At 49.5% G+C, this 12,559-nt stretch overlaps 1 protein-coding gene across 5 annotated transcripts in view; it reads right to left on the bottom strand.

Moving 5' to 3' along the window:
- Positions 1-12,559, bottom strand: part of inpp5e (inositol polyphosphate-5-phosphatase E) — a 51,166-nt gene that overhangs the window by 21,840 nt on the left and 16,767 nt on the right. For 4 of the 5 annotated variants that reach the window (XM_084309064.1, XM_084309065.1, XM_084309061.1 and 1 more), the window contains 3 exons: positions 2,593-2,690; positions 2,364-2,488; positions 1,914-2,033 (listed from right to left, as the gene is read on the bottom strand). In XM_084309064.1, the coding sequence (XP_084165190.1) occupies positions 1,914-2,033; positions 2,364-2,488; positions 2,593-2,690 (343 nt within the window). The remainder of the gene's footprint in view (positions 1-1,913; positions 2,034-2,363; positions 2,489-2,592; positions 2,691-12,559) is intronic. The other variant, XM_084309062.1, reaches the window with a different exon arrangement.

Raw genomic sequence — 12,559 nt, 5'->3', positions numbered from 1 at the left:
CAGCATTTGCCCTATGTGTGATGTGTCTGTGTGTGCGCGATCGCTGATGAGGAAATAAGAGAATCGATTTTTCAGCTCGCGTCTATAGTGTGCATACGTACACATATACTATCGATAATCTAGCGTTTATTTGAAAACTATTCATAAATAGGCAGAAAAATTACAAAATTTTTGTGTATTCTAGAATATTCCAGTAAATGTCTTTTATCATGGAATCTTTATATTTTCCTTGAAAACGAGGGCTTTTCAAAATGCTATAAAATTAAAATGAACCAATAAAAAAACAATCCGCTTCGACAATGTTGACTGCAAACGAGTCATTGATAAAGCGACGGGCAGATTAGACACATAGCCATAATTTAAAACATAAATTAGGCGTTTTTAACGCTAACATTGAAGTGGATGGTGGCATTCAACGGGTAAATCAAGGTTAACACTTTAATCGCCGGAAACGCCGTAACTCGTCATTGCCCGCCATGCTCATTCTGCCGAAGACGCCGTAACACGTCTTTGATATCAATATTTCAAAAATCTGTGATCGAAATCATATTTCTCCTCCGGGGACCTGAGATATACTGCTGATCTCCACTCAACTCTCTAACGGTTCAAGAGCGCCATCTGGTGGCCGATTGGCAGATCGGCCAACAGGAAGTGACGCGCCAAACAGGAAGTGCTCATCCATATTTCGTCCGGGCACTCGCGATCGTTAGCCGGACTCCATCTCGACACACTGGATAATCAATCGCTCGCCCTAACTCAATAAACAACGTTATTTGGACATATATAATAGTATTATACAACCTGGAAATGGTTCATCTAGATCAACATCCCATAATCGAAAACTGTCTACTCCAAGCTGATCGTCCAACGGCGCGAGGAAATCAAATCAAATCAAATCAAATCAAATTTATTTATAGGGCCCGACAACACACGTTAATGTCCCCATGGGCCGTACAGGTCTTCTTTAAACAAGTCAAGAAGAAAACATAACAATAAGTCAAGAACAGAACAAGAACACCATAAGGTCCAAACATTTTTAGATGAATGCAAATAAATGAAAGAATGCAAGCACTCCCAGACATACTCCACGCGAAGGTAAGGAAAAACTCACTAAAACCTAACAATAGGGAAAAAAGCTCCACAGGCAGTGTGGAGGAGAGAAACCTTAGAAGGGCCATTCAAGGGGGGATCTCCCTTCTTAGATGTTGGTGATAGTAGTGTTGCAGACGGACAGTTGGTAAGCATGCACTCATCTGTGTGGTGAAACACAGATGAGTGCATGCAATAGCAACTGTACATTTTGAAAGATTAAAGATAGAGCTAACAGCGAAGATCCGGTAAGATCCAGCGTTATTTTCTAACGTGTTCCATATAAACTGCTCTGATGATCATATGACCCACACTAGGTGAATGATATAAGGTTGCCCACGGAATTATAAACGACCCCCCGCCCATCCGGTCAACATCAGATGATACGTAGTAACTTCTAGAAGTACCTCCAGTTGAAATTTTTTATCTGGCACCGATCGCTACCAAACTGTATTTGATCATCAATATAATGCATTTGGGGCTATAAATCAAGTTCTGGAGAAAGCTGCAGAAAACGATAAAAACATACTTATACTTTAGACCATATTTTAGTATGAATATGTGAATGAAAAAGTATAACGTTGCTACACCCTGAACAATGGATATAGGACATTGAATGGGCCATAATAATGTCAATTTAGCAATAGAATTTAAAAGGTTATAGCCCTGCAAAGAAGGGGAACTTCTCCATAGACAAATAGAGCTGGCTAGGGATGGTCAATTATGAATTTAACCATGGCGATCAAAGTGTTAAGCAAGGGCTCTGAAAGTGTTAAAGAAGAACTCAAGTTCTGCCCAAATCAGGCGAGGAAGCTCCTACTCACAGGTAAAATGGGAGGTGATGAAGAGGAAGGAAGTGCCGAAGAAGGTGAAGCCAACCCCCACAGCCCCTTTGGTCTTGATCTGAGAGATGATCCTGGTGGTGACTGTCGCGTGCTCCACCTCTGGGTCGGGTCAGAGATCAAACGTTACAGGCTAGCTAGCTCACAAGGGTTTCATCATATGTGGACGGAGAAATCACTACATTTCCTTCAGGTAATATTCAGCCTTTACCGTTCATTCGAGACCGGAGTAGACTTGATCAAACCCTACTCAACCCGAATATTTCCAAATTGGCTCTAATAGGTGTAAACGCACCATAGTGTTGTGTGTGAATATTCATATGACCTCACAACAATCCTCCATCTGATGAAGGTGTATCCGAGTGAGGATCAGTGGTGAGGAGGCTGAAAACACTTCTGTTACCCATCCCGCGGTGAACATCTGGAACTGACCTGAGCAGAACCAAATGAGATCTCTTCTCACGAAGACGGTAAGGTACAGAACGCCGTGCGATGCCGCGTAAAGCATGACGTAGTACGGCCCCAGCGTCTCCTGAAGACGCACCTCCCACTCCCTCCTGCCACACACACACACACACACAGACAGGTACCGTACATCAGTGCACAAACTCAACAACCTCACCGATTAAACACTGCTTCAGGACAACGTGTCAACTCGTACCTGTCAGGGCAACCCTCCTGGATTCCTATGATGTAAAAGTCTTGTGCAAATTCAGAGTCTGTCGGAAGCAGGAGGTCATCTAAGTTGGTTGGGAGTCCCTGAAATCAATACAGTAGTGGTTACAGTAGTAGTAGTAGCAGCAGTGCTTCCTCAGTAGTGGCCAACACGCCAATACGTGGGAATTAGGCTAATGAAACACTGTACATTGCTTTGTCCATGTTCTCTACAAAAGCATAATAAGCAAGGTGTTACAAAGGGTCAGATTAAACCGAATATATATATTTATTACTTGAGATATATTGTATAGTATTTGTATATCGTCTGATATCCCTTGTATATTCTTTGTACATATACACGGAATATCCCTTTACCTAGTACAGGCCAGACCATAATATTCGTTCTCCTATTGGACAGCGATCCCCTAGGCGCCACGGCCATACCCCCCAATGTCTAGTTCAAAGTCACCGCTAAGACATGTCTGGACATGCCCGGTTCTGCGCAGGAATACGAGACAGAAATAAGGCTGGTACTAGATTGTTCACCTTACGTATAAATACGTCGCAGGTGGATACAGCCGTTAGTTACCCAATAAGTTGAAGCCTCACACCACGATACAACGTGCTGTGAAGTGGGCCCGTTTTGCCCCGAAATAGAGCCTTGAGACCGCATGCGAATTGATAGCTGAAGTGTCAAGAGTTTAACGCTGGATCGTCGAGTTCGACCTATTCTATTATTAAGTAATAGTCTATTATGTATAGTGTATCGTGCGGCTACCGTTCTACAGTGACCAGCATTACCAACGTTTCATCGTACCGAACTAGTGTGCTTATCCAGGCTGGGCGGCTTAACCTGGTGCCGTCATCCGAGGAGCCCTAGACGAGAACCGTGTGGATATGTACACTGGATAACCTACCCGACCTTTCCTCCATGCGGCACTGCATACCGGAGAATAGCTGTTGTACCATATATAATTCTTATGATACAGGTGGTATTAATTATCTCCTGCGTAATATGCTCATGGACTTACGCTCTTGACCTATTCATGCACATTTTTCGCCTTACAAGCGCAACTCTCAATCTTGATAAGTAATGTAAGATAATCTTCGTGCTGCTAATAAATATTCTTCTAAACAGTATTTCTTGTGAAGCCGTGTTATTGTGGGTGTGTTCATCTCATATACCTGTGTACTGTATGGCCAGTAGTAATGTACATAACTCAGTAGTGGTTTAATGATACTGTTGTGAAGGATCAGATTAAACTGAATATATATTTATTTATGGATATATATTTAATAGTATTTGTATATCGTTGATATCCCCTGTATATTCCTTGTACAATATACACTGAATATCCCTTTAGTCTACTAACAGCCCATAATAGTTTCATTCTACCATTGGACGAGAACCTGGCGCCAGCAGCCAAGCCCCTTGGTTCAAGTTCAATCGTGCCGACGAACATGTCGTTACAAGCCCGGTTCCGCGTAGGAATACGTCTGGCGAAATACGAATGGTACTATTTGTTCACAGCGCATATATATATGGCGCAAGTAAAGTAGAACTTTCTTTTAGTCCATTAGTCCTTTACCCTCCAACCTAGTAACAGACGCGAAGCCTTACCCACGACGCACGTGTGGTGCAGTAAGGCCTACTTGGCCTCAGAATAGGCATTGAGACATCGTGTGGATTAATAGTTGAATTGTCATAGTTTGGCACTATACCGTCGAGTGGGACGTATTTCTATTAAGTTAATAATAGTCTATTATGTATGGTGCATCGTTCGGTTAGAGTTATAAAGTGAGCAGTACCCCCATCGTTCCTGACGTTATCTGGAGTCTTAACCAGGCTGGGCAGACCACGTGTGGTGCTTGCATCCGAGGAGCTCCGGGCCAGGACGAGTGGACCTGTACATTGGATTACTTTACCCGGACGACGGCGAGCCTTCCACGGCTTGGATTATCTACGTGCTTTGGGTGCTTTGATTATGCCATGGATAACGGCCAACACTGCTGAGTGTTGGAACTACCCCCCGAGAGGAGTCCAGGTGAGACGGCGCTCTACCCGAGTGAGGTCGCCTCACGTCTCTTCGTTGTGGACCGGCAGCTACCGTCCACCAGAGGGCCCAGCTGTATTCATCTGCGGACCGAGGTTCTGTGGGCACCGTGTTCAGCACTCTGAATTCTCCCAAGAAATCGTCGGCCAGATGGGATACCGCCAGCGGCTCTCCTAACCCCCCCCCCTACTGTCTTACAACCAGCGGGACCCCCCCCTTTAGTGTATCCAGCTATAATCATTTAAGTACCATCGCTATAGTTCCCTAAAGAACCAGGTTGTATACTTACTCCCTGCGTAACCAGAGATTGGACATTCAATGTTGATTTACCTACGAATACTCATTTGCCTTACAAGTGCATTTCAAATCATAAATGTCATTAAGTGAACATTGTATATACCCTTTGCTATATAAAATATTCGATTTATACATTTGTGTGGACTTCGTTTCATCAGGTGGGAAAGTGTTCATCATATCTATATCATGTACTGGATGGCCAGAAGTTAAAGTACAAGCGGTAGTGGTTTAATAATACCATACTTATCAATACAGTCAGGGAATTGTACCCCTCAGTTACAATTGGTCCTTCGAGCCGGAGGGTAACTAGTGTAATATTAATATAGTGTTATTAATATTGAAATGGCCTATGATGAACACTCCACGAAACGGTCCTCCTAATGTAGAACGCCCGCAGCGCAGACGACAGCCACCTCAGTACTTAGAGGATTACGCTGTCAGTCAACTACCTAGCCTTCTACAAACGGTAAACGCGGTAAAAGTAGAAAGTAAAATTATGTCTGACCTTAACGACCAGGTTTCCCCGACCACAGAGGCCCTAGTGGGTTCTAATGTAACTGACCAAGCTCACGGTGGGGACCAGGAGGGAGCTGACATGCCTTTACCCCCCGCCAATACCGAAGAAGTAGTCCCCGACCAGCCCCGGGAGGAAGACAATCCTACAGAGAGAGAACTCTGCACGGAAGAAGAGGAGGAGAGCGCCGAGGAAATAGAGCGCCAGGACTCCCCAACGAGTACAGCCAGGAGCGGCTCACCCAGGAGCGGCTCACCTCTACAACCGTCTTCCCCCAGCGAAGCGGAGAGGATGCTATCACAGGCGTTCCTCGTCAGCCTGACAGCCGCTACCGAACGCGATCGACTTCAGGGTGAACGCGATCGACTCCAAGCACAGATGCTTATCGAGCGCGAACAACTCCAAGCGCAGCAACGGAGCGAAGAAGAGCGCATACGCCTGGAGATGAGACGCCTTCAGACGGAAGAGAATATGGCAAGAGACCGGGCCGACGCCCAGCGCGCCGCTGCCGGTGCCCAAAGAGAAGCAGATCTCACCAAGCGCGAAGCCGAGCGCGACAAGTTACAAGCGCAGCTAATGGAGCAGCTGATCCTCAAGGCAACACCCTCTCCCTCCGCCAGGGGTTCAAGGAACTCGTCGAGACAACAGTCAAGGGCAGCGTCTCCTAACCGAGCAAGCGACCCTGAACTTGACCAACAGACCAAGCCTATACCCCCCGCAGACCCCCTTCCCAGACCGGTCCAAGCGAGACCCAGCTACAAGGAAGGAGCGGCATACACTGCGGAGAAGCTAAATAAACGACTACAGGATCTGGAGGACCTGATAGAAGAAGAAGAGGGAGAGGAGGAGAACCGGGCCCGACGACAGCACAGTACTCCACCGGACCAGGAGGTCCAGTACAGCCCAGGCTATACCCCCGCGGCACTGCGCTACAGACCCCCGACTTTATTCACGGGTGAGCACGACGCATGACCAGCCCCGAGGAATAGCACCTGGACCAGCGGGCCATGGTACCCTGTCGGTACCAGCCCACAGAGAGGCGCAAGAGGAGACTCGCCTAGGAGGTCTCTCCCCCAACGCTCGCCGATGTATCAGCCATCCACGGCGTCATACATTGCCACGCCGACGTTCCCAGACTTCACCTATGAGAATCGAGCACAGTACACGGAGCTCCGGATGTGCTTAGAGACAATGATGGTGGATGTCGCTGATGAACGCCACAAGTATGCAATATTACTGAAGCACCTGAAAGTACCGCGAGCGCACAATATAGCGCTAGCCTATGCCACCTCTACGACCCCATACACCGCGGCTCTAGCAGCGCTGGACCAGAGATATGGACGTATATGGGATTACGTAATCCAAGAGATAAGGCATATTGATCGCCTACCCCCAGCAACAGACAATCGCTCATTAGACGACCTGTCGATAAAAGTGCAGTCCCTGGTAGGGATGCTGGGAGCGCAACGAGAAAAGGGCATGCACGAGCTATACGCCAACTCTAACGTCGAGAGGATTTTAGAGAAGCTGCCACCCGCAAGACAAGAGCGTTTTAGGCGGCAGAGAGACCACCGTGATCCTAACGGTCCCGAACCATCCCTCCTCGATCTAGCCGACTTCCTGGCGAGAGAAGTCAGCAGCTTACGACTGGATACGTTCGTGCGGAGCACGCCAAGCTCCAGAGAGGGACCCAGGAGAATAAACGATGGAAGAAGATCGGTGACTGTCATGCACCAATCAGAGTCAGTACCGAGCAGTAAGAGCCACAGTACCCCCTCGAGAAAAGAGAAGTGGAAGATGGTGTGCCCCTACTGTGAGAAGGAACACTGGCTGTCACAATGTGACCTGTTCACAAAGATGAATGCAGAAGAAGTGAGTCAATGGATAAAGTCCAACAGGCGCTGTTACCGATGTGCGCGCAGTCACATGGCAGCCGAATGCCGCCTAAAGAAAAGGTGCAGTCGGTGTGACGGAGCCCATCTAGATATACTACACGACAGTAACCGAAGAAGGCCTGCACCTGCACCATCGAGCGGCACCAAGGCAAGTGTCATGTACATTGACCCCGCCAGCAGCAGTGGCGCCCAAGTGCTCTTAAAGGTAGTCCGTGTGACATTGAGCTACCAAGATAAAGTCATGGACACTTACGCCGTCCTTGATGACGGGTCAGAGAAGACCCTTCTGCTCGCGTCCGCTGCGGCCCAGCTGGGACTGCGGGGGAGCGAGAACCAAATGACGATTCGGACAATAAGAAGAGATTTAAAGACGATAAAGGGCGAGAATGTCTCCTTCACTATCGCAGCAAGCGGGCAGCCAGAGCGACGGTATAGGATTACAAATGCTTTCACCAGCCAAGAAATAGGACTATCGCAGTACACCTACCCCATCGCCAAGCTGATGGATAAATATGTGCACCTGCGTCAACTACCTATCCCGCTCATAGACGGCGCCACCCCGACCCTGCTGATAGGCTCCGACCATGCAGACCTCATCGTCCCGATAGACCGGGTCCATACAGGACCCCGGGGCTGTCCTGCAGCAGTCGAGACCCGCCTAGGGTGGACACTACAAGGCCCCCTCGCTAAATCTCTCAACCGAACAGCAGCCACTAGCTGCCTCCACTCCAGAACGACAGAGGAAGACACCACTCTCCTGCAGCATGTCGAGAGGCTATGGACACTAGAGACAATGCCCTTAAGAACGAAAAGAAAGACATTCGTTCTAAAGAAGACATTTACGCCATCAACCTACTCGAGCAAGGGACAAAGAGAGTCGCAGTCGGCGGAGTGATGAGATACGCAACTCCACTCCTGAGGCGAGAGGGAATGCCCACCTTTCACGCAAAGAAAGACGCCACGGAGCGGTATCTATTGAACACAGAGCGGCGCCTAGCCAAAGACCCCGCTCAAGAGAGTGTGTACCGCGCTGAGATTGAGAAGCTAATCACAGCGGGACACGTGACAAAGATTGACATTAAAGAGGCCGATCAGACGACCGAATCATGGTACGTGCCGCACCACAAGGTCCACCACAACGGCAAGGATCGCATTGTGTTTAACTGCAGCTACCAGATCGGATCCCAAAATCTGAATAAAGAGCTCTTGCCCGGCCCCACACTCGGCCCCTCTCTACTAGGCGTGCTACTACGCTTCCGCCAGGACAAGGTGGCTATCAGCGGGGATATCAAAGGGATGTTCCTGCAGGTGAGACTAGTGGAGGAGGACAAGCCCCTGCTGCGGTTCCTATGGAGAGAGAGGATCGGAGATGAGAACCCAGCCATCTACCAGTGGGAAGTCCTCCCCTTCGGAACCACATGCAGCCCGTGCTGTGCTACATTTGCACTACAGAAACACGTCGCAGAGGACCCAGCAGCAGATGAAGAGGTCCGACACAGTGTGAAGAACAGTTTCTACGTGGACAACTGTTTACAAAGCGTTTCGACTCAAGAAGAAGCCGAGGCTCTCCTAATCAAGCTACGCGCCTCCCTGATCAAAGGCGGCTTTGATCTCAGGCAGTGGGCCAGCAGTGACCCGCACGTATTGCGCAGCCTCTCCCCCGCGGACAAGGCTGCCAGCAGCGAGACCTGGATGGCGACCATCCCAGGAGAAGCCCAAGAAATGACACTAGGACTAGTCTGGCGCTTCAAAACAGACTCGCTCCACTATAGACACAAACCCCTGACCACAGAGCAGGGAAGGTCGACGGCGATACCGACCACCAGACGGAGTGTGTACAGAACACTCGCCAGACAATATGACCCGTTGGGATGACCGTTGGGTCATCTTTACCTTACACCACCAGGGCAAAGATGATTGTACGAGCACTATGGGACAAGGACCAGGGCTGGGACGACCCAATACCCGCACACCTTGCCTCCACATGGAGAGAGTGGGAGACGGAACTCCGCTCACTCCCAGGCATCAATATACGCCGCAGCTACTTCCCACCCACAGTGAGGCCAGAGACATGCAAGATGGATCTACACGTCTTCAGTGACGCCTCCGAAGTAGCCTATGGATCGGTGGCCTACTTGCGTGCCCAAGAGAAGGGAGGAGAGATACACACTGCTTTCATCCTGGCTCGCTCAAGAATAGCCCCACGAAAGCAACAATCTATCCCGCGTCTAGAGCTCTGCGCAGCCCTAGCAGGAGCGCATCTAGCCACGTTAATCCAACGTGAACTCACCATTCCGGTGCACAGAACAATCTTGTGGTCAGATTCCACGACAGTACTCACATGGATCAAGTCTGATTCATGCAGATACAAGGTCTTCGTGGGAGTCAGAGTCACCGAGATTCAAGAGTTAACAGAAGCAGCGAGCTGGCGGTATGTGGACACCAAACACAACCCAGCTGACGTCATCACCCGGGGAATGTCCCTGGATGACCTCACCCGTCGCAACATCTACAGTGACGGACCAGAATTCCTCAAGCTCCCGGAAGAAGAGTGGCCTACGCCCACCCCACGGGAAGCAAGTAAAGAGGAGGCTGAGAACAAGAAACCTATGTTCTGTGGACTGAGCACAGTCGCCTCCACAGACCCCAACATAGATGACTGCATTACCCTACAGAGTGCGCAGCTAAAGACATTCCTGTGGCGCCACCCAGAGATTCAGTCCACCACTGACATTTCAGCAGCTGACTACGAAGAAGCAGAGCTTCTTCTACTACAACGAGCCCAGAGAGACTCGTTCCCCGATGAGCTAGACTGTCTACAGGGAGGAAAGCCCGTCCCATCAGACAGCAGACTGCTCCACCTGGCACCCGAGAGCGACGCCCATAATCTCATCAGAGTGGGTGGTCGTCTGCGGAGAGCCCCCGATCTACCGGATGACGTTAAGTACCCGATAGTCTTGAACAGCCGACACAAGGTCACAGAGCTGATCATAAAGAAATACGACGAGGATGTATACCACGCAGGAGCAGAGAGAGTCTTCGCGGAGATCAGACGTCGCTATTGGATACTTCAAGGAAGAGAAGCGGTGCGACGCTTCCAACGAACCTGTCTAGACTGCCGAAAGTGGCGCGCGCAGCCCAGCATACCCCGGATGGCTGACCTACCTCCCTGTCGCCTCCGACTCGGCGACAAGCCATTCCACTCCACAGGCATGGACTGTTTTGGCCCGTTGTATATAAAGAAAGGAAGAGGAACCGAGAAGCGGTGGGGTATTGTATTCAAATGCATGACCACCAGAGCGATACATATCGAACTCCTTCCGACCATGAGCACAGACTCATTCCTTATGGCCTTCCGAAGATTCACATCACGGAAAGGAAAACCGTCTACATTGTTGTCTGATCACGGGACAAACTTCAAAGGCGGAGAAAGAGAGCTGAGAGAGAGCTTCCAAGCTATGGGCCCAGAACTTAAGACCCACCTCGCTCCATCCCAGATTGACTTCCAGTTTAATCCCCCGAACGCACCCCACTTCGGTGGAACCTGGGAACGAGAAGTACGTTCTATAAAGACAGCCCTGTACGCCGTGCTTGGGGCCCAGACTGTGGCGGAGGAAGTCCTAATGACAGTCCTCACGGAGATCGAGGGAGTATTGAACTCCAAGCCCCTCGGCTACGTCTCCAGTGATGTAGCAGATGTCGACCCAGTCACCCCCAACACACTCTTGATGGAGCGGCTAGACCCCGCGCTACCCCAGACAATGTACAGGCCTGAAGAAGCGAACGGCCGAAGAATGTGGAGGTACAGTCAAGTACTAGCTGACAAGTTTTGGAACAGCTTCCTACTCCACTACCTACCGTCTCTACAGACCCGCCAGAAGTGGGTAAAAAAGAGAGACAATTTGACAGAAGGAACAGTCGTCATGATTATCGACCAGTCACTACCCAGAGCTATGTGGCCGGCTGGCCGCGTAAGCAAAGTGATCACCGGTGCCGATGGCAAGGTCCGAGCAGCTGAAGTGCTCGTCCAAGGGCGAACTTACACACGACCCGTGGCGAGGCTAATAGAACTGCCCAGACTCCCAGACACTATCGATGACGACCATGACCCCATGACTTTGTGAGTTGACTGACCCTTACAGCGGACGTTGAGTGGTAGACAGTGCGGTTAATCTGTCTCTGCTTAGCTAATTAGGTGGGACTAATTAGGGGGCGGCTGTTGTGAAGGATCAGATTAAACTGAATATATATATTTATTTATGGATATATATTTAATAGTATTTGTATATCGTTGATATCCCCTGTATATTCCTTGTACAATATACACTGAATATCCCTTTAGTCTACTAACAGCCCATAATAGTTTCATTCTACCATTGGACGAGAACCTGGCGCCAGCAGCCAAGCCCCTTGGTTCAAGTTCAATCGTGCCGACGAACATGTCGTTACAAGCCCGGTTCCGCGTAGGAATACGTCTGGCGAAATACGAATGGTACTATTTGTTCACAGCGCATATATATATGGCGCAAGTAAAGTAGAACTTTCTTTTAGTCCATTAGTCCTTTACCCTCCAACCTAGTAACAGACGCGAAGCCTCACCCACGACGCACGTGTGGTGCAGTAAGGCCTACTTGGCCTCAGAATAGGCATTGAGACATCGTGTGGATTAATAGTTGAATTGTCATAGTTTGGCACTATACCGTCGAGTGGGACGTATTTCTATTAAGTTAATAATAGTCTATTATGTATGGTGCATCGTTCGGTTAGAGTTATAAAGTGAGCAGTACCCCCATCGTTCCTGACGTTATCTGGAGTCTTAACCAGGCTGGGCAGACCACGTGTGGTGCTTGCATCCGAGGAGCTCCGGGCCAGGACGAGTGGACCTGTACATTGGATTACTTTACCCGGACGACGGCGAGCCTTCCACGGCTTGGATTATCTACGTGCTTTGGGTGCTTTGATTATGCCATGGATAACGGCCAACACTGCTGAGTGTTGGAACTACCCCCCGAGAGGAGTCCAGGTGAGACGGCGCTCTACCCGAGTGAGGTCGCCTCACGTCTCTTCGTTGTGGACCGGCAGCTACCGTCCACCAGAGGGCCCAGCTGTATTCATCTGCGGACCGAGGTTCTGTGGGCACCGTGTTCAGCACTCTGAATTCTCCCAAGAAATCGTCGGCCAGATGGGATACCGCCAGCGGCTCTCCTAACC

Source organism: Notolepis coatsorum (assembly GCF_963971535.1).
Source record: "Notolepis coatsorum genome assembly, chromosome: 2".
NCBI lineage: Eukaryota > Metazoa > Chordata > Actinopteri > Aulopiformes > Paralepididae > Notolepis > Notolepis coatsorum.
This window is presented reverse-complemented; position numbering and strand designations above follow the sequence as displayed.